Source organism: Neodiprion virginianus, chromosome 1 (assembly GCF_021901495.1).
Source record: "Neodiprion virginianus isolate iyNeoVirg1 chromosome 1, iyNeoVirg1.1, whole genome shotgun sequence".
Lineage (NCBI taxonomy): Eukaryota > Metazoa > Arthropoda > Insecta > Hymenoptera > Diprionidae > Neodiprion > Neodiprion virginianus.
The window spans coordinates 39,367,330-39,389,100 of record NC_060877.1 but is presented as its reverse complement, the minus strand read 5'-3'; the positions used below and the strand labels follow the sequence as shown (position 1 = coordinate 39,389,100).

Genomic DNA, 21,771 nt, shown 5'->3' with positions numbered 1-21,771 from the left:
GCCACACGCATGGGAAACCCGGAAGACTTGGAAATGTCAGGGGATTCTTTGACTTGGTCGCGGAGAAGACTTAAAATATCACTTTTCTATCTTGGGAATTAGAAATCATTTTTTGAGGCAACGGGTTCATTTTTTTTCTGTCGAGAAAACAAATTGGCAATTTTTTTTTTTTTTTGTACATTATATTTTGCTTCGATTCGAATTGAATTTGAAATGAATATACATAGAGTTAATAAGCTGAAAGATTTAGGTCTTGGTAACTTACTAGAACTGGGAAAACTAGGTTTTGGGTCCTGGAAAACCTGGAAATGTCATGGACTTTGTTTCACAAAAATTTGTGGCCACCCTGCACTCTGCATAAATATAATACAGACACGACGCTGAGTAAAGTTTTTCTATCCAAAACGTACAGCGCTCAGCACACGTACGATGCCAAAATGCCTGTATAACGCCTGTGTAACAAGCTAAAACATCAGACGGTATTTCAATACTGATTGTCGCAGTTTCTAGCGTAGAGTAGATATCAGAGTAGTATGGCTAGCTGTAGTAGAATGGCGAGTAAACAACGCTGCGCAGAAAAATGTGTCTGAAAGCGTACAGAAACGATCAAATTTCACCGCAAATCGTTACCATTTTTCTCCATGCCTTGCGTCTTACGTAGGTAATCGAACCTACATCTGGCCTATGATTTTGTTTCCGGAAATTCGCGTCTATTAGTCTGATTAAGCGTAAGTATTGTCAGACTTTTTCAAACGACGCGTAAGAAGAAAATGAGTGGAAGGAAATAAACCGAAATCCACCAAAAAATCCAAGGAACAGCCGCGGAGTTCTCCATCTACCGTGAAGCTGAAATTAGCAGCCAAATGTGCTAAGCTTTTTGGAAACCAAAAAATGTAGATCAGTTTTATCCTTATAATTGTATAAATGTATCGGAGGTTCGAGATATTTCGCAAAATTTTGATTTTCGGACTTGACCGTCTTATTCGAATGAACATTGGAACGTTTGGCTGCTGATTCTTGCTGCTAACTTCAGCCCCGTCCATCTACCTGCAACCGCTCGATCTTTCCACTTTGGCAAGCTCGTAAAATTCGGTAACCTTCGCGAATTTTTAAGACGCGGTGCGTACCCCACTTTGGCTTGATTGCCCTCCCAAGGATGTAAAAATTTTTCATCATCCGCAGTAAATGATTGATGCCGTTTACTCAAAACTCGTATTTCTCGTTCAATGTATCCTCCTCTCATCTCGGAACTCAAATTTCCTGCAATGCGACATAAATTCGGCGTCGAAAAGCCTGGATAAAATCGTCCGAGTACGATCGTTTCCCAGGCGTAGCAATGAGGGCCGTCCCGTCTCAGACACATTTCCTTTGTACCAAGATAGCTTTGCTTCACTGGTAAATGTGCGACAGCGGTCCTTACGGTTCCTTTTCTTATTTCCAACGCATCGATGCGTTCGTCCGGACGTCGCGTGGTCGATACGCACTTTTCTGCGTTGAACCGAAGCTCCGCATCGAAATAGCGAGCAAATAATCGTAATAACGATAAAGGTTTGCGGGTTTTACTACAACGTAAGGCTGCCTACGGCGAATCGATCGGACTCTCATTCATTTCCACACTATTTACGCAAGATTATTGGGACATCAGTCCGCGATTTCATTGTTGGATATCAAGTAAATAGCGTAATCGAATCATACCTACTCCACTGCCACCTGTTTCGCACCGGGAACGAAATCTTCGAGTATTCTCGATGAAAGTGGAAGCTTCGAAATGTCCGACAAGACTTGTCAGAGAACCGAAGGGCGGCGAGAATGGTTCCGAAGGATTACAGTTACAAAACATTCCGAATGGGTATTTAAGGGTCGAGAGTTTGATTACCCGACTGTGATTGATTTCCGTAAAACTCCCGACTTTTCCGTTTTAATCGTCTTTATTTTCCTCGAAGCAGTCTCACCTCCTAAACGCCACAGAGCTTTTCCCTCGGGTCTCTCGGATCGATGGAATCAGTGCCATGCCTTTCCGCTCACCATCGTCGGAGTGAATCTGCGTATTGTAATATCTCTCACCCGGGACCGATTGCCCTTGTTAGCCTACTTTCTGCCATTTTACTAATAAGCTTACATTGTCACTCGCGCGGCGAAACAAAGACGGCTAATGTAGTCGGTCACTCGTCGCTGCAGAGTCGGGGTCTCTGAAGGTGGTTTGAAAAACGTTTGGAAATTCAGCGCAGAAAAATCATTATGGACGACGAAACGTCGGAACAAAAGAGATTCGATCCGGAAACTGTGAATATGCTGGGCAACAACCGGAAGAGTGCTTCGTCGAACCCGTTTGCAGCCCATTCTTTTTATTACACTCAATGTTTACCGTGCACACACGCCTCGTGGGTGTGAAACTTAGCCAAATTAGCGCGAGACACGCGATCCAACTCCGATAACACGATCGCGGAGGGGACCAATCATTTTCTTGCATGCCTTGTCAAGGATCAATTACCTTTTACCAGGCGTGAGTGAAATAATAGAGTAACAATCGCGAGCAAAGTCCACCTCGACTTGGAATTATATCGAAATTCAAAAATTATTATGCTCCAAGTGCTACGATAATCGTCGTTTCTGCACCGCTTCTACATCTTTGTTTCCACTAGGGTGCAGACTGGGGACAAGAGACCTATTCGATTTTAAACATATCAACGAAATGAAGTGCAAAGAGTAACCGTTCGTCATGTTTTCTGCTCCGTACATCAACGGACGCATTGCACATCCTTCGATACATATTTTGCGATCTAAAGTATACCCTGAAAAGTTACAGCAGAGTCCGTTCAGTCCCGTCTCTAAACATGAACAACCGCTTTCCAAACAGAGGAAACTAAGCTTCGCGGGAAGATAATCGATGCTGGACGTGAGAGCCAAGATGTACCGGCTATTATATTTTGCGTCGGGTCGTCATTGCCATTACGACGGAAAAGAATACTCCTCGTAAAATGTACAATTCCGATGTCGTAAAGTTGAACAAACATCTTGAAGTCTTGGTTTCATTCGCCGTTAGTGGCATACAGAGGCGGCCTTATCGCGAAATAGAAAACCTAATTAGTCATTTCGGCATGACACCCTGCCACGGTTGATTAATTTCTGGTTAGGCAGTGAATTCCACAGTTGCGTGAAGAGCTTCTGACTTAGGATCAGATAATTCGGTAGGAATTCATTAGTACTGTTAATCTTGGCAATTTCGATCACAACGTTAGTTAGAACGTCCAACGTTGGCGTCAACGCGTTGCGCAAATAAATTGCCGTTGACGTTTGGATGAAAGCAGAACGATTACAGTGGCTGTATGATGGTGAATATTTTCAACGGAAACACCTTGCGAGCCTCTCAAGATACCGTGAAATTCACGTACCGCAAATTCTTCTTCCAATTTCGAAAACCTCGAATGGTGAACGGACGGCGAACTCGAATGGTTGCAAAACGTCATCCCGGGGTGAATTCCGCGACACTCCGGCATGGTTGACCTTCGGGATTTAATAGTCGTTTACGTTTCGCCATTTTCGTGCCGGGGCTTACAGGCGGACGGGTCTAAGACTGGCTCGATGCTTAAGCTAAGGCCCCTCGCACAAAGGGCAGATTAGCATCGCTCCGTCGAGGACGAGTTAAAGCTAGAATAATTCGAGTTCACCTGGCACGAGACCGAAGGAAACAGTCCGACACGGCCGGGCTTTGCGAGGACGCTTCGCGCCTCGTCTTATCTCAAGGATTGATTCCGCGACCCTGAAAAGGAAGGAGCTCGATTGTCGAAATCAAGGAGCCGCGTCGGGTTTGAAGAGAAAAAAATTTTCATCGGCGAGTCTAGGAGAAGCGATCGCGAGCGATTAGCATCACGCTTTGAAACATGCACAGCGTCGAAAATACAGGATGTACCTACGGGATGGCCGGGTTACACAAAGAGACTCCCCCCCAACCGTTCGCTGAAAGGTAGTTCAAAGGTCAAAACGTGGCTATCTTGCCCGATCAGCGAGCTGCTGCACGTATAATACGAATACCATCAGTCATCGGCAAAGGTTATAACAAAACGAGCCCGAGCTTTAAGCTCGGAATTCCCAGGCAGGGCTGCACCCTCCTTCACTAAAAGCTAGCCCGTTTCCTTCCTGCTCCGACCTTCCAGGGGCGGTAAGGGGTGGCGGTTTCGTCGGGCACCCGCTGCGAATATATTCGCCCTCTAAAAATACTTCGCTCTCATTGTGCCGCGCGGAAGATTTGTCACTCGTTAATGTCATAAGACGAGAGCTACACGGCATATAAAATACTCTGGACGTCCCTCTTTTATACCGTATTCTTTGATTCAATTTCTCGCCCATTTCTCTTCTCATCCGCTCTCCGGAATAATAGGAAAATTAGGGATCATCGATTTCCCGAGAATGGTTGGAGGATAAGCAGGCTTTCAGCTGCGTTTCGTCTGTAATTTCCGCGTCCCGTCGTCCGCTTCTTCGTTTTTCTCGTTCGTCGCGAGCCCGCGTCTCATGCTTGCACCCCTTCCGAAAGCTCTGCCAAAATCCGAGTCCCGGGAATCGTTTCAAGGCCAGGAGACGACCTCCGACGCGGCGACGCCGGGACGCCACCCGCAACACAATCGTTCTTCTCGGTATTTCCGGTTGACTTGTTTTCGAAAGCGTTATAATATCCGCCCGACTACAGCTGCGGACTTTCGAGAATTCGAATTATGCACATACACGTGAAAGCTACGCGTCATCAAAGCGTTACAGCTTCGTGTCCGCCGTTACACGCCATGTATTATTAAACAGGTCTGCAACCAAAAAACTGTACTGGTTTTATGTAATGCCTCTTATAGATTTTCACTCACCGAAGTCGGGAAAATTACTGAAAAAGTTCCATCACGTCAGATTTTTTCTTCAACCAGTGTTTGTAGCTTCATGTAGAACGAAACTCCCATGTAATTCGAAATCTGATATCTTATTTTTGCTTTTAACAATCCTAGGCCAAAACAATTTCTTACTTCCATTTAATATTCATTATAGTGAGACTCGAGAATAAATGCAAACAGAGAAACGAAAAATGGAAAGCGGAAGCATGTTGGGACGTGTATCAGAGAGAAGAAGAAAAAGTTTCGTAGGCGAAAACAATGAACACGGAATGTTAAATACATTTCGTAAAGAAATTTTTGATCTCATTTTATAAAAAACATTGCCTGGTTCATTCTAATAAAATGATGGTTTTTTCATTATTGTTATTCTTTTTTATGCAAACACCTTCTATTTTGCAAGAATACTGTTCGTAATGAAGGGAAATGGAAGTTATTTTTGGATTTAACACACTCGAAAACATAATATTTACCAAAAACATCCCATGCAATTGAAAAAAAAAAATTGCTTTTTTGCAGAGCTGCGTTATCTGTACGTCGGCGGAGAATTTCGATTACATAAGCGCGTTTCACAGACATCCGGGCATAAGCCCCATTCGCTCGGTCGAATTCTGATTCACTGCCGCGGGACGGACGGGCAAAAGATTATTCCGCATTCCGGTCACGATATTTCTGACGTTCCGCAAAAGCTATTCGAGCTTTCAGACTATCCGCTCAGCGCTGGCCTTACTTTTAAAACTTTTCCTTTTCACCGCTCCGACGTTTCCCGTAATGGCTGCCACTTACACATGTGCGTAGAGGCACATGTCTCACCCCCGCTGTAATATATCAAGAAAATTTCATTTCTCTTCTCGGTGGAAAGTTCACAGTGTTTCGCGACTAAGTGTTAGAAATAATTCTCTGCGCACGAATCGGCCGATATTACGCGAATTTTTCAACTCAAACTCGGTCGTTATTTGCACACCTAGTACGACGGAAATCTGTTCATGAATTTTCTACATCTAAAATCAATTCTAAAACCGTTTTATGTGAATGGACCGGAAAGTTTGCCAGTACATTCGATACAGTTTAATTTCCCGTATCCGGTTAGCCCGCAAACCGGAAAAGCCTTAAAGTATAAGGGAAATCCGTACGACGAAGATAAATTTAAGGGAAAGTCCGACATTTTTGCTCTAGTACTACATTCCTGCACTAGTTTATACGTTAGGGTGTTTCAGAAAAAAATGATTTGCGATTTTCCACCGTGGCACCCTCTAAAAATTTTCTTTAGGTTAAAAGAAAAATTCTGTAAAAAGATGAGCGTTCTACGTTACGTGCAAGATCGCGCTTATTTGATTTTTGACTTTTAATCATATTTTTGTCAATTTGTGAAGAAACACGTTTTAGTACTTCAAATATTATTTCTTTCTTAACATTTATATTCATCTCAAAGATCACGATCCGTAACACAACGATATATCAACCGGGAATCTTATTCTCTTAAATCAAAAGTTCATATTAAATTAGAATCGTTTTATGAGATTGATTTAATAACGAAAAGATCGTCAGATGCATTTCTCAAACATCAACCGGAGACTTACTATTACGCGTGTGGGTCCCTTGGTAACGTAAATTGATATTACGATTGAAGTAAGCAACAAAAACAAAATTATCACGATTCTTCATAGATTTAAAAAAATGTATAAAAGTAAAATCGAGTGAGCGCGATTTTCCACGTAACGTAGAACGCTAATCTTTTGGCAGATCCTTTCTTTTAACCTAAACACACTTTTTATGGAGTGCCGTGTACATTCTCCCTAATATTCTCCGTGCACATACACCCTGATGTACATTCAATGAAGATTTACATGAGGTTGATAAGACGGAATCGAAAAAACAAACGGAAACACAAGAATTTACAATATACAATGATTCTAAGGTTCAGAGCTTCAAATCACCAAGTCAATCAAAACGGACAGTCAATTTCAGTCAACCCAACAACAACATTAAACAAATTATACTTTTCCTTCCCGTTCGAAACTACTGTCACTCACTAGTACGTGTCACAAAATTCAAATCAAAGATACTTCGGGCTTTTTAAGCGGTTATAAATGTTTTTCCCGCATAAATAAACCCCCGAAACTGTTAATAAAAACCAGAGTACGGCTTGTGGATTACTCGGAGTATAACTCTGGGACTTTCACAGATAGTTTGGGGACAAAGTGTCCAATTCCGAATTTGGCGGGCTCCGGAAGAGGCCGATTCACCGATATTCAGAAAGCCTGACGGGGGGCCGAAAGACTCTTTGCATATTTCCACGTCATGCAAAGTTATGGTATAAGATACATAATCATCTACGTATACCAAAATCCAATCACCATTAAATGGATTACGGTAACCCCGCACTGCAGCGGCGACTACATCGCGCTACACCCGCTATTATCCCGGCCTCTCATCGCACACATGCGACGTGTATTCGTCCCCCGGGTGTATAGGTGATTCCACGTGAAGGTGGGCGAATGCATGTCAGTATATATATACATATACATATATATATATAGGTATGTATTGACGCGGGTCACCGGGCCGAGCCTCTGGGTGTATTTGTTTACATAACAGCTTCGTAAAACCCCGATGATCCGGATCCCGGCTTATCGATACATCGTATGTAAGAAAAGTATGAAACTTTAGCGGAAAGTTCAATTCGCAACATTATCCTCGATCTTACATCGAGCCGGCCATGCGAAACCGATTATTTAGCCAGCCCAACTCGCGCGGAGACCAAGTTTATTTAATCAAGATCTAACTGCGGGGCTGAAATTTTCGTTAGAAATTTTTTCGTTTTTCATCCCCGCGCGTGCAAGCTTTCGCATCACACCAGCCACGAGGAGCAAAAATTATACTCCGCCACTCCCGGCATCATTAGCTCGGTAATTTTTCTCGCGCGAGTTGATCGGCAGAATTGGGTCACCCCAAGGCTTGTATTAGGGAATATAATGGATACGTAGCTGCGATGAGGAGCTTGCGACGCGCCCCGGGAATCCTGAAACATGGGGGAACGCGTCTCGTTGATCGCGGATGCGAAGCCGAACTCAAACGAAGGCACGAGGCGACCGGAAACTCCAAGGATTTTACACCTGCACGGTGCTGACGGTGTAAGGAATCCCTTCCGCTGCCTTCCGGAAAAAGCTATTTTAACGGGCTTTGGAACTTTTACATTTTTTTCCGGCATCTTTTTCCGTCGGGCTGATTCGAAAAATTCAAGTTCTCGAAAATTGGCTGTCTGGCAATTTTCATTCCTCTTGTTACGTGCGTTTCGAGAATGAAATATTTACTATTTGGTACAAATCGAGGCTGACAATATGCAAATTTAGTACAACTGCGTTGAGATTTTGCCTAAAAATTAGACGACTTGCAGAGATTCGCCAGTACAAATTGTACAAATACATCGTATTCTCAATATTTTTCTCTCGTTATTTTCAACCGCATCGTGATTTGCAGTAAATTGGAAAACGTCGAAGCAGAAATTTCAAGGACTGTTGCGTTGTACCAAATTGACCGATAATCGTCCATATATGCAATTATACGGTGACGCGATGCATGATATCGATTTTCAAACCATTAGCCAATACGTGTATATGAATTACTCCCACTGTTTCTCCGTGATTGAAAATTTCACGTACTGTAGGTGAAACGGAAATTTCTTTTCTTTCTCTTACCGTGCGGCTACAGAAACGAGCTGCAACGCAACTCGATTTATTTATTACACAATTATATATCGTGAAGTCAAAATTGTTAATAATTGCTCTTTCGTTTTTAACTCTTGTTAATATGGAATTAAGGATCTAATGGCGTTTGGCGCCTTTATATAATTAGTGAGTTCAACGATATTAATATATACTCGTTCTACCTGCGCGCCTACTCGTCGTGTCAAGATAGACCTACTCTATATACGAACTAGGTAATTAGCCCCACAACTACTGCAACTCGATCGTGCATGCTTCGGAACGGGGTTCATACCGTATATCATATTCCAACCGCGTTTGCACGACTATACAGATTGCATTGGCCCAGCTCATTACGTTACCTACACGTTATCATGCTGATCGAAGTAGTTTTCGTTCCCCATCAGCGTTATTTGTCATACGTCTTAATCACCCGTCGTTCTGACCTCTTGGTAATTATCGAAGCGGAGGAAAATAAAGTCAAACCTCTGCGTGAAACAGTGATAAGGAGATAAGATGGGGAATATATTTTTATTTCCCCAAGTTTTTTCTTTCTAACAATAATGACGCGGTCACATCCAGGTATATATATATTGTAATTCATAATAAAGTAATTCCTTAGCCAGAGAGTTCAGGCCGAGAAATTCCCGGCCGTATTTCACGACTTCCGTACGAAATTCTCACCCCCGCGAGAAACGGGGAGAATACGAACTGCGGTGATGATCCGCCTTCATCGCTCGCAATATTTCACCGAACTATCTGCCCGCTCCTTTATATTTAGCGAGGGGATTCCGTGACAGGTATTAATATCCTAACCAATAGCACGGTGAAAATTCGATGAAATTACTTGAAAGCGTGGCCCGGGTTCGAGAGGCGAGCTTTTGAGTTTGGCTCCCGGGTAAGTTCCAGACTGCAGGATCGGGTAGTTTGGCTCCGGGGCATCCCTTGGTTTCGGGACTTGAATTTATTGCCCCCATACCCCCCGCTGATCGAAAATGGTCGGCTAATTGAAGCGTGGCTAATGATAAAGGAATTGATGTGGCTGCCCGTAGGTATTATATGTGAACGAAGCCCGAAGGACGCGACGCGCGGCGTTGAATGCGAAGCGTCTTCATTTCTCTCGCCGCGTCGCACGAGAGTCGTCGTCTACCTGTCGTAGATACGTGGAGTAAGCGAGACGTGGAGATAAAGAGTGGAAAAAAGTGATAAAAAAGTTGGAGAAAATAGAGGAAAGGCTTGTGGAAGAGAAGAAGAAGTGGCCGCAGGAGCTGAGGGCGAATGGCAGAGGTCAAAAGGTCGCTATGCGATAAGTGTACTTTTATAACCTTGCCATGCTCAAGCTCGCGAGCTCTAATGGTTTTCATAATTTTTCCCTTTTTGCCGCACTTTCACGAAACAATGAATCGGAACATCACGCAGGCTTCAGGTTTGTTTCTCCGATGCCGGCTTGGCTCTCCAACTGATTTTTTATCAACTGTGGACAGTTGAACTTCCCGAATATCCGGTATTGCAACCCCTGATTGATAGACAAAGATACCTCTTATTAGGGTCGTCCTTAAGAAGATCAGTTTTGAATTTCGACCGGCTCACCCCTAAATTGGCTCCAGATGATTCAAAAATAGGTCCCTATATTTTTCAGTCTTATATCTCAACTCTAACGCGTGTCCGAAAGAGGGTGGATTCAAACCTTTCAATGAGACATCAAATCTACCGAACGGATTTAGTTGGAATTTGGTATAGAGGGGTTTCTTGGGTCGTCTCTTACGAATCTGAACTCAAAATTTGAAAATTAATAATGACGAATCCAATATGGTGGAGTGAAATCCAAAAAGTCATTTGATTTTGATAAAACTCGGTACTCGGGGGTTTTCGAGGTCGCTGATTACGAATCTGAACTCGGAATTACAAAATTCAAAATGGTGCATCCAATATGGATTTTTATCCACCATATTGGATCCGCCACTTTGAAGTTAAAATTTTGGACTCAAATTCGTAATCAGCGACCCCAAAAACCTCCTATAACCAACTTTCATCTAAATCCGTTCGATAAATTTGATGTCTCCCTAAAAGGGTTGAATGGGGAAATCCACCCTTCTTGAAGCAGGAATTAGAATTGAGATAAGAATCTGAAAGAATTAGAGAATTTTTTTTTCAATGATGTGAATCCGATTTGGAGGGTGAGCCGATCGAAATTCAAAAATGACCTCTTTAAGGACCACCCTATCTCTTGTATGTACATAAAACACGATTGAAGTACGAGCGGGAAAAAGTCATAGTCAAAAAAATCGGTTTTAATCCAGCCGAAGTCACACTTAACTCGAGCAAAAAAGTTCACCGTATAGCGGTGCTTTGCGTTGCAGTAAAACCTGCGGAGCGAAGCGAAATATCGTGGCGATGCTGCAGCTCGTCGTCATTTTGTCTTCTCAGCCCCTGTGCGGAAACGTGCAACCACCCCTGTGGCTACCCCGTCTTAGACACGCCGCATCCACGCGAGACGCGGTGCTTTTGCATTGTCGGCCTTTTCACTCGCCACCCTAGCTCACCTTGTTTAGCCCTACAGAATTGCCTGCCTGCCTGCCACTCGCCGTCTACTAAAGCAAAGCGATGACTTTCGAACAGCGCTGCACTTGACTCTGACACGTAGACGCAGTTATTTTTTTACTTTCAAACCCGGCTGAGAGATCGCCAGATGCGACTTGGCTGGAAAGAAAAATTCAGCAGACTCGTATATTCAAATATCGTTGGACATTTGTTCCGCACTGGGGATTGGAGTAACTGCCGAGATGCAAAGCTAATGACTGGGAGGCTCCAATCGGTGGCACGAGTTGACGTTGACAAATCGGTAAAGATCTAGATGCTGCTATAGTACATTCTAATTGATATTTCTTGGGACTGACGAACAACCGTTTCAGTCTTTGCGATGAAAAATTATAATTGAATATATTGATTTATCTTCACGTGACTTGTACCAGCATTCCTGACTATCATGGCACTAAACCGAAATGAATTTCTGCAGACATGAATTTTCAACCGAACATCAATGATCTTTCGAAGCGAAACTACTTATGTGCGACACTAAACAAAAACAAGAACACTGGGAGAGAATCGACAGATGTGACGTCATCGCATTGCGTTTCTAGTAACGCAAATGTGAAAACATTTACACTCTGTTCGCCGAGAGAACGACACAGCGTCACCGCGCAGCTCGTTATTTCGTGTCGTTTCCCTGAAAATTGATCGCTCAAAAACTTGAGAATCTCAAAAATATCCCAAAAATACGCTTTGGATTGATCTGCAAGGCCTCGATACGTCAACGCTCGCTATTTGTATATCGCATAGACGACTCGTATACACAAGACTGTCACGTGTCGGATTGGTATAATAATTTAAGGCAGCACAAGGTTCGCACTTGCACTCTAGAGACTTGGCGTAAATTGCAGTAGGCTATATTCCGCCGGGGTTGCCGCCAAGTTTAACCCTACTTCTCGTCACTCGACCTTTGCACCGCGACACTTGCAGCTTCATACCCCTGTTGTGAAAGCCCAGAGCAAGCCACCTCCTCAAACCTCGTCCGCCCCTCGCCACGATGTCAGCAAGACGAGCTTGCCTTCCGAGTTTTGTTTCTCCGATATTCGTGGCTCTCAAATTGTCCGCTCCTGTCGTCATTTTTGTTTTTTCATCGAACTATAAGTAAGTCTACATCTTTCCAACATCTTATCTCTTTTCGTAGCGTGGCTATACCGAGCCTTAACGATTTATTTACTGCGTCATTTTACATTATTTTCACTTGGAAGACAGGGCGGGGTGACGCCTAAGTAGTTTTGACATTTGGCCGAGGGCCAAATGGTCGGAGCCTGTCCAACTCCAGGGTAAAGCTCTCTCAAGTCGGCCGTCGAGAGTTGACAATTCCTTAAAATTGAAGCACTCAATTTTCTTTTGTCCTTTCAGAAGTGGCCCGGTATTATACATATATCGCTAGAATAGGTCGGACGGCACAATACCCTGGGTCTTCTTTGAAAAGACACACAATATGCATCGAAGTCGAAACCTCATCAGCGCGCGATGATGAGAACGCGTTCTCTTCCTGTGTATCCAAACTCTCCTAATTATTTCCCGAAAAGAAGGAAGAGAAAGACGAAACGGAGATGTCTGAAGCCTCCGTGCAGTTCCGACCCGTCATTAAATTGTAAAACTCTGGACTGCTCCGGTTGTCTCTTGAACAAACATTCGGCGTGCTTCAACGAAAGCGTCGAAAGCACAGCCTGCACGGACAAACGTGGTACGGCCAGAATTGACTTTCAGTCCTTTGTGCCGGTATTCATACGGTAAAACAATGCCTCGTCGCCGCTTTTCTGTCACTCGTCTTCGCTGCCTGTCCTATCTCGGCTGGTCCAACAACTGCCAGCCTCCACGTCGCGACGTCAAAGCGTCACGAGCTTAAAATGCGTATTGTTCAGTTGCGTGAGGAAGACGATGTCATTTGCACGGTTGTACCTCGGCCCGCTTCGTTGTGCATCGGTATTACAATTGGAACGACCCTTGCTATTCCGGCCGCCAACTTTCCGCCGTTGCTTTCAACTGCCATGAGAATGACATAATATGTGTAACAAGCTGTACCTATCGACAACACTGTATTTGACTATCGGCAAGCTTGGAGCTGAAAGTCAAATCCAATTATGTGACATCTCCAGGGATCGCTTTTTCTCACGGCTATTTACGTGGTGCTTTCAGATATCCACCCTAGTCTCCCACCGGGAAAGACCGCTATGTTCGGACCGGAGTCTCAGAGCCGTCGCCAGGGTCGGGCAGGCGGTAAATTTGGCCGTCGAAAGGTTCGTCACCGTCGGGGAAACCATCGCCGACGATAACCCCGAGATCAAACAGGACATGTACGAGGCCTGCAAGGAAGCTAGAGCTGCTGGTAATTATACTTGCCCGCTTCTCTTCGATGCCTGTATAACCCAATTTTATTACCTTAATCAGCCAATTCTCCTCCCGCTAATCCAGTTACTCAACGCTCTCCAAAGCGTCCTCCTCTTCTCTATGCTCTCTCAATTCCACGTCACGTGGACAGGCTCGAAGCACTGCGAATTTATTCTCTTCCTGCAACGACATTCAGACCCAGCCGTCTTGTACACTTTTTCCCCGTATTACGCCGCTTTCGGTTGGATGAATCTTTTGTTTGTTTCAAGAATTTGGAGAACGTTGAAAAGAAACTCTAAGCGTCTGAAGTACACGACACAGAAACCATGACCCTGGTCAACTCGTTCAACAAACTGGTTAACGATATACCAAATAATATTGATCCGTTTGGATCTGCTCTACTGAACTTAACAGGACGAGGATCTTACATTGATATTTAACACAGTGGCCGTCCCTCGAAAACTTTTCAAGGTCAATTAATATTATTGAAATGCAGCTCAGAGGTGAAAATATTTCTCTCTCAACCCACCGCATTATACCGTAAAATCAAGTTAGGTTGATTTAAACTCTTTTTTCCGAAAGACCGGAAAGAAACTGGGCTAACGTAATATATAAGACTCGGTTTTTTGTTTTCATTTCTTTCACTTGGGAGTGTAATTCATTAGTTCGACCTTGACTAAGTGTGCCTCGCTTAAGATTGCGTAGATTTTTTTACGGGGCAACTCGACAACTCGTAGCTTTAGGTACAGCGTGTATAATCAAGCGGGTCGATGTGTCGGTGGGTTTATGAAATGGGCTGGTAGCCGGCAAAAAACTGCATCGATCAATGCCCTCGGTAGCCTCTTCGTCTGGAACCTAGAGTCTGAATGCAGCCGAGTTTTGCGACCACATTCAACGTTTCTGTGAGTACATATACATAGTACGCTAGGGTTCCTCTCTATCTTCAAGCCACTCTGAGACTGACAAACTTTTAAGGTCAGGGTAAAGTTAACTTGTAAATAGGACGTCTGTGGTGGGTCGACAGCAATCGTCGTCTCTTCTAGAGTATTCGGTTCTTGATGAATATTTACGGTAGCAACTACCTATCATTATGCAAAATTCTTCAAAACCTTCTTGATTATGCATGCCAAAATGCCAGATCGCTAATTGGCAAAGCTCGTTTCACGTCTTCATTCCAGTGTTTATGGTACGTACCGACCTGCTCGAGCAAGTAAATGTGCAAGTAAACGGCATTGACAACCAGAACTTGTCACATTGTACCCATGGACTTTGTTACATTCATTGGGAGTAAAGAGTACTTGCTTCTTGATGGCTTTAATGTGCCGCGACAATTAGTACGCTGGATTCTTTTTTACGTCAATGAGGTCTATTTGCAAGGACAAAACCGGTCCTGAGCCATTATGTGTTGGAGTGAATAATGACGCCCCTTGACGAGTCTGCATTGAATTCAAGAGTGAACGTCTACGTCCTGCATTTGTAAAGGAGTCAGAACTAATAACGAACGAATCTCCGTAGCTGTACAATCGATGAAACGTTGCCAAATTCACGTAGGATCGTCGGATACGATGAATGAACGCCGCTGGCGAAACACAATACACGTGAATAGATGGAATAGAGAATATACGCCATGGTCAACGGTCGCAGTTATTTGCATGAAACGTTCTAAGGTTTCATTATCAAGGTAGCAGGGAGGGTGAGAAATACCTCGCAAAGTCGATCTAACGATCCAATTCAGTTCGCCCACGTATATTCACGCATACATTGAATACTTACTATAGTCTCGTGATTCAGCGCTGTTTGTTGAGCATGGAATGTTATCGTTCGACTGCGGACTCTCTTCCCTCGACGATTCCATTTGATATCATTAACCGAATAAGAAATCTTGCTCTTACTCGCCAGGGACGAGTCAACGATAAGACGCACGCACTTCACATCCACCACGGGATAGCCGTTCGCCGCAGACTGTTTCCATACGATTTGACTCGGGAAAAAGAGGCTTAGCTTTCATTAGCGAAAGGTGATATTGGGTGGGATGACACGAAACAGTGAGCTACCCTCCGGCGGGTTCTGGTGTTGGTACTCGCCGCTGATAGCCAAAGGCAATATTGTGCCTTGGAGCTAAATATAGGTGACACTCTAACTCAGGAAATTACTCCTTAATAGAATGGCTTCGTGTGTCGTGCTGCCGTTAACCCTCTCAGCGTGGGTCACCTGATCGTTTGTAACCTAGTCCAACTTCCTCTTATTCGGTCCTCTCCTTTTCTATCCTTATATCCAACATCGCGCTTTTCCCTAGTTCGCGTTCGCCACCGTTAGATGAAAAATTATATCATGCAATCGAAAATTTCGTCACGTCCCAGGCTCAGCCATTGAGAAATTGTGCGAATGCGCGATGGAGGACAGCTTGGCGGACAGAGGGTCAGTTGTGAGAGCGGCACGATGCCTTTTGGGATCGGTAACCCGGGTGCTGCTCCTGGCCGACATAGTTGTAGTCAAGCAGCTTCTCCTGGCCAAGGACAAAGTCGCACGAAGTCTCGGCCGCCTCGAGAGCGTCTCGAACTTTACGGAGTTCGTGAAAGCGTTCAGTCAGTTTGGCGCCGAGATGGTGGAGCTGGCCCACCTGACGGGTGATCGACAGGTGGGAGTTTTTGATATGTCTGACGCGCCGTTAGAACACCGCGAATGCCATTCACCAAAAACACCTTTCCGCTTCCAGAATGACCTCAAGGACGAAAGGCGGAGAGCTCAAATGGCCGCCGCTCGTCAAGTCCTTGAAAGGAGCACCATGATGCTTCTCACTTCCAGCAAAACCTGCCTCAGGCACCCGGAATGCCCGTCGGCCAAGGAAAATAGGGACACAGTGTTCTGCCAAATGAGGAGAGCCATGGACCTGATACACTACGTGGTCAAGGATGGGGTTCTGGACTGCAGCGAGTCCCAGCAATCCTATACCAACTCACAGGTAAAGAGATGCGCTGCCTTGCGCCAGGCTACGTTGAATTTTGGACGGTTAACGACACGGTGTGCTTTCAGAATCCCCAGCAAGAAGACTGGGACAGTAGCACCGTATGCTCAGCACTGAAACACTTCGAGCGTCTGGTGGAAACGACGAGAATGACTTTGCTGGGTCCAGGGTGTCGAGAGACCTTGACGAGGGCGCTGGACACCGTGGTCGAGAGAACCCAGGACTTCACGGACAGTGCTTATACCAGTCACGAGCACCGAGAGAACATTCTCCTTCTGTGCGACAGGGCGAAGCTCGAGCTGAACCAACTCTTGAGGATTGGAAACAGCATGGTGAGTCGAACTTGTAGCGTCCGCCATTAGCGTGGAAAAAGGACGTTGCCGTAAGTGCGTGATTTCGTCCTAGGAGAACTTTGAAGGCGGTGGAGGCTCACCGAGCTCGGAAATGGAACAGGCCGTTCTCGGGGTCCTGCGAGCCACCAGAGATCTCCGCCAGCAACTCGGTACTACCACCATGGAGCAGGCTGGCGACCTTGGACAGGTCACCAAGGCGGGTCAGGAGCTTGTCTCCACCATCCGAAATCTCGCCCTGGCGAACGACATAGACAGGCTTCAAGAGAGTAGCGATCGGTTTCACGAGTACATTGAACACATTCTCGAGGTGAGCCTGCAGCATTTATCTTTGGCTAACTTTCGAACAAAAATTGACGCTTCTTTCGATCCTGGGCTTGGCTGACATGCTCATTGCAGTTGTGTGCTTACAGGTTTGCAAGCTTTTGAGACACGTGGCACTCTCGGAGTCGCTCCAAGTCTCGGCCAAGTTCACGGAAATCAACTTGAGAATATACGGACCGCAGGTAGTGACGGCTGCTCACACCTTGGCGAGGCATCCGACGAGTAAAATCGCAAAAGAGAACCTCGAAGGTTTGTGAGACAATGATCGGAGATCGAACCTCAGGATCTTTAAATCCCGTGTTGGATCTATGACGCAATCTAATCATCGTTCTGTCGCAAAAATTTCAGTGTTCGCCGACATGTGGCAGTGGCTCATGTCCGACGTAACCGCGGTCGCAAAAGACGTCCTCGAGCTGAGCCAGAATCGACCCGAGAAGCAGGTTTACATGTCGCTTCCGCGACCAGGGGTAAGTGAGAAAGGGACTAGAGAATTGACTGCCAGTAGCGAACTTCTCGATCGAAAACTCAGAACGTCAATTCTAGTCTTGACAAGAGACTACCTGTGAAAAAAGTCTGAGTCAAAATTTTGGTTGTAGAAACACGGAACGACGAGTAAACCGTTGAAGCCTGTGCGACTGGACAGCGAGGAGCAAGCCAAGATAGCGAAGGCTGGTCTCGAGATGAAACTGATAACGTCGGAGATGGATGCAGAAACTGAGAAGTGGCAGGAAAGCGGGTCGGCTCTCGAGGAGAACAACGACATCGTAAAAAGAGCCAAGAACATGTCGTCTATGGCTTTCTCGATGTACCAATTCACCAGAGGAGAGGGCGCCCTGAAGACGACCCAGGACCTCTTCACGCAAGCTGAGTATTTCGCCGAGGAAGCAAACAGATTGTACAAAGTTGTGAGACAATTCAGCTACCAGGTATGTCAAATCGTTTTCAGGCTGCTATACATTTACTTAACACCGTCATACGTTATTTATAATTTTAGACGATCATGCAATTATTGCCACATGCAATACCTGCTACTATACCGTTTGGTTTTACTTCTTTTTTTTTCGTCTTTGTGTTTTTTTTTCTCTCATTTTGTCTCGAAACTTCAACATCCGAGAAGTGATTGTACGGCAATGCTATATTGTGACGATTTCTTTTCCATGGCTGTACATTACATCATATTATCTTGTATCTTATATCTTGAAATTACTGTATAATACTGTTAACGAATACGGTTCATGCCGAGACTTTTTTCTACCCAACAGTTTTTGGTTATGGTTACTCCTTATACTATTATACTATCATTATGTAAATAAGATTAGAGTTGTTTCCAATTATACCGATTTCGCTTCCTACCTATCGTTGGAAATTGCCGCGTGCTGGATAAGCGGTCATTAATTTAATTCAAGCGTTCGAGGGTAGCAATTGCGCAGGCCGATCAATTACAAGACTGGAAATAACTTTAATCCCAGTTTTTTAGCCTTAGATATTGTTCGATTTAAAACGTTTGCTGCCCCTTTGAACCCTCCCATAGCTAGGCACAAATTATATATCTAGTCGCCCCTCTCTCTATCTCTCTCTTTTTTCTCTTTTGTCATCTCTCATTGAATCGTTCTATTTTTCTCGCTGAATTATAAACACGTATGCGAGACGCTACATTTTTCTTATCTTGAAATGAATTTTGTATCATCATTATAAAACCCTTTTACCCCGCTCTTGAATGCCTCTAACCATCCAGGTAACTGTTTATTCAATCTTTTAAACATAGATCCCCTTTTGGGCTAGAAATTTTCATCTACATCGTAGACATGTGTTGTTGATAATCATCGTCGCAGTAATAATAGCCGGCTGCAGACTCTAATTTGTGGCTCAGAACGCGTGCCGTTTTTATCCTAGTAATATTTCGCATCGTTACATGTTCTTTACTGTTGAATACTGATACTTACATTGCTGTCCAAAATCGTTTCCCGTTCGATAAACACTACGTAGCCAACCATTTGAATGACGTAGATAATTATCACCTTTAAACAAAAATAAATTAAAACTACACATCTCAGGAAGCATCGACGTCACTCTTCTACGCGGCAATCTAATCACGTTACTGTACTGTGTCACACAAAGAGTCTTCAAAATTTTCATACGTTTTTCTGTATTTCGAGTACAACTGGTTGACAAATGAAGTTTTATAACTGAAGAATTTTACCATCGTTCCGGCAAATTTGGTGTACGAACGACTCTCCGTAATATCCTTGAGTGCTAAAGCGTATTTATCATTGTACAGTTAATGCCACTTGATCGCTTTCTCCTAAGCCCCGAGGTGAAATAATGGCATTCGAAGTTACAGCTACCCCCGTAACGATATAACGTGTGTTTCCTGCGACGTACCAACCAATTAATCCCCAAGTATAAATCAAACGTCGCTCACATACTTCATTCGAGAATTAAAAAATAATTAGCTAAACCATTATCGAGCACATTCTTGGAGCCACTTATGCTTCCGTTTCTCGAATGACTTAAAACAATTCCGATCACGTTTCAACGCTGAAGATTACGATGGCGAAATATTGTCGCCCTTTACGACGACTCTCCAAGAATGTGCGGCTATCGATTTGAACAATTAATAACCATACGTATTAATACCGCCTGCTTATTCGTATACCTTCAACAAAACAGGGCTGCAAAATCGGGACCGGCTTACCCGAATTAGCGGCACTTGACACGGTTTTAACTAATTAAAAGAAAAGTCAAGAAAAAGAAGTCCAGATTATAAAAATAACATTGGTTTGGATTTATGATTTCGTAATTGTACCTGATTACGTACATACATATCGTATTATCTATCTGGCATTGTTATCTTTATCTTTGTGTATGTAAACCTATAAAGAATTTTTTGTGTATACGTTTAGTAAAAGGTGTGTTTTAGATGCTACGGGAATGCTTCGCGTCTGTCTGCGGACGACGTCTATGTGCATTGTGGTACCCTTTTCCTCCAATCTCTCCACTGGGGCATGAATAATTATGTCTCAAAGTCTCTGCTGGCTACTCAAATTCTCCCACGTTTCTCGTTTTGTTCAATTCTCAGTTCACTTCATCTTTCTAAGTCGTTTAATATTTCTTTACATTCATTTTTCTGTGTTTCTTTTATGTATAAAACATGATACCAGAACATTTTTACCGTTCAACCGTCACCGATCCGATACAAAACGAATGCAGGTCAATCGAGTTTCGACAGAGTTGTGATACATTATTTTTTGAGAAGCTAGCATAGACGAGAAGGTCTGTACTTTTTCACTATCGTTCGCAGTCTCATAACATATTCTATTAAGTAATATTCTGTTTCTCTGACACGTTCGATCATTTCATCTCTCTATCTCTACACACATTATACATATTCGATAAACATCACTGTAACATTTATAAACCTATACACCAGTTTGTGCATTGTGCTCTCTCTCTCTCTCTCTCTCTCTCTCTCTCTCTCTGTCTGTCTCTGTCTCGTAGAGTCACATAATATAATAGATCGTACATTATCACCAATTTACTCACACGCCACATTAGATGAGAGTGTATTTTACGAATGTCTTTGTTTACGACACATCACAGCCATTGATCAATACAAATTAAATATGGATAAAATAATGGAAATAAATAACACATAGATCTAGGCATAGTTCGTTTTACATTTTTTTTTTTTTTTTGTTATATCTAAAATTCGTGACCGCTGTCTACAATAGTACATTATATAACGTGTAATTTATTGTTAGAATGAATGCAAAGCAAACGTGTTTCCTGTCAACACGACTGCGTCGACCTCAGCGTTTTCCCTCATCGACTATTCAGACACGAACTAACGACACTGATGACTAATCAAGAAACGAAAACAACCCTTTTGCAGCAATCGAAATAAAATGTTTTCTTTCGAACCGTATTCACTTCCAAAAAGAAGGACCTTCAGTTCTTCCAATTTTTTGCCTAAATCATCGAGCTTCGTGTCGTGTTGCGAAATTATCCACAACGTGAGGTTTGTAAATTGTCAATGAGAGAGCAAAAAATTCTTATAATACACCTGATCAGAAAGACAAGTGAAAAAATAAGTAACCACACGGACATAAGGGGGAAAACGGGAAAGGGAGGGAAAGGCGTTTGCTTTGCCGCGAAGGAAGGCTGGGATGAAAGCCTGGATACAGTTTTACGTGGGCGCAGGTGCCGGGCGGACCTCACAAGAAGGAGCTTCTGGAGAACTTGGACCGAGTGCCGACCTACGTCCAGCAGCTTCAGTTCACGGTGAAGAATCCCACCGTTGGAAAAGCCGCGACATTCACCAAGGTCGACAACGTTATACAAGAGACTAAAAACCTGATGAACGTTATATCGAAAGTGGTCACAACCTGCTTCGTCTGCGCCACAAAGGTCAGCACTTACGCAAATATGAATATTCAGCTCTTTCATCGATATTGTCTGATTCTAGTCTTTGCACTGCACCGAATTTTTGCCGTCACATTTCCAGATTCGTCCATATTTTCATTTTGAAACAGGATTTTCGCATTCTACCGTTGAATTGGGACTGATTTAATTGTTTTTACTTTTTTTTTTTATTTTGCTTTCACGTTACACATACACGTCGAGATGACTGTGTTAGG

The 21,771-nt window shown here is 43.8% G+C and overlaps 1 protein-coding gene across 3 annotated transcripts in view; it reads left to right on the top strand.

Annotated features, from left to right (window-relative positions):
- LOC124310531 (alpha-catulin) overlaps nucleotides 1–21,771 on the top strand; it is a 47,781-nt gene that overhangs the window by 15,906 nt on the left and 10,104 nt on the right. For 2 of the 3 annotated variants that reach the window (XM_046774585.1, XM_046774583.1), the window contains exons 2-10: nucleotides 13,304–13,493; nucleotides 15,856–16,133; nucleotides 16,212–16,457; nucleotides 16,529–16,792; nucleotides 16,866–17,120; nucleotides 17,224–17,383; nucleotides 17,483–17,601; nucleotides 17,731–18,060; nucleotides 21,335–21,541. In XM_046774585.1, coding sequence (XP_046630541.1) covers nucleotides 13,304–13,493; nucleotides 15,856–16,133; nucleotides 16,212–16,457; nucleotides 16,529–16,792; nucleotides 16,866–17,120; nucleotides 17,224–17,383; nucleotides 17,483–17,601; nucleotides 17,731–18,060; nucleotides 21,335–21,541 — 2,049 coding nt within the window. The remainder of the gene's footprint in view (nucleotides 1–13,303; nucleotides 13,494–15,855; nucleotides 16,134–16,211; nucleotides 16,458–16,528; nucleotides 16,793–16,865; nucleotides 17,121–17,223; nucleotides 17,384–17,482; nucleotides 17,602–17,730; nucleotides 18,061–21,334; nucleotides 21,542–21,771) is intronic. The other variant, XM_046774584.1, reaches the window with a different exon arrangement.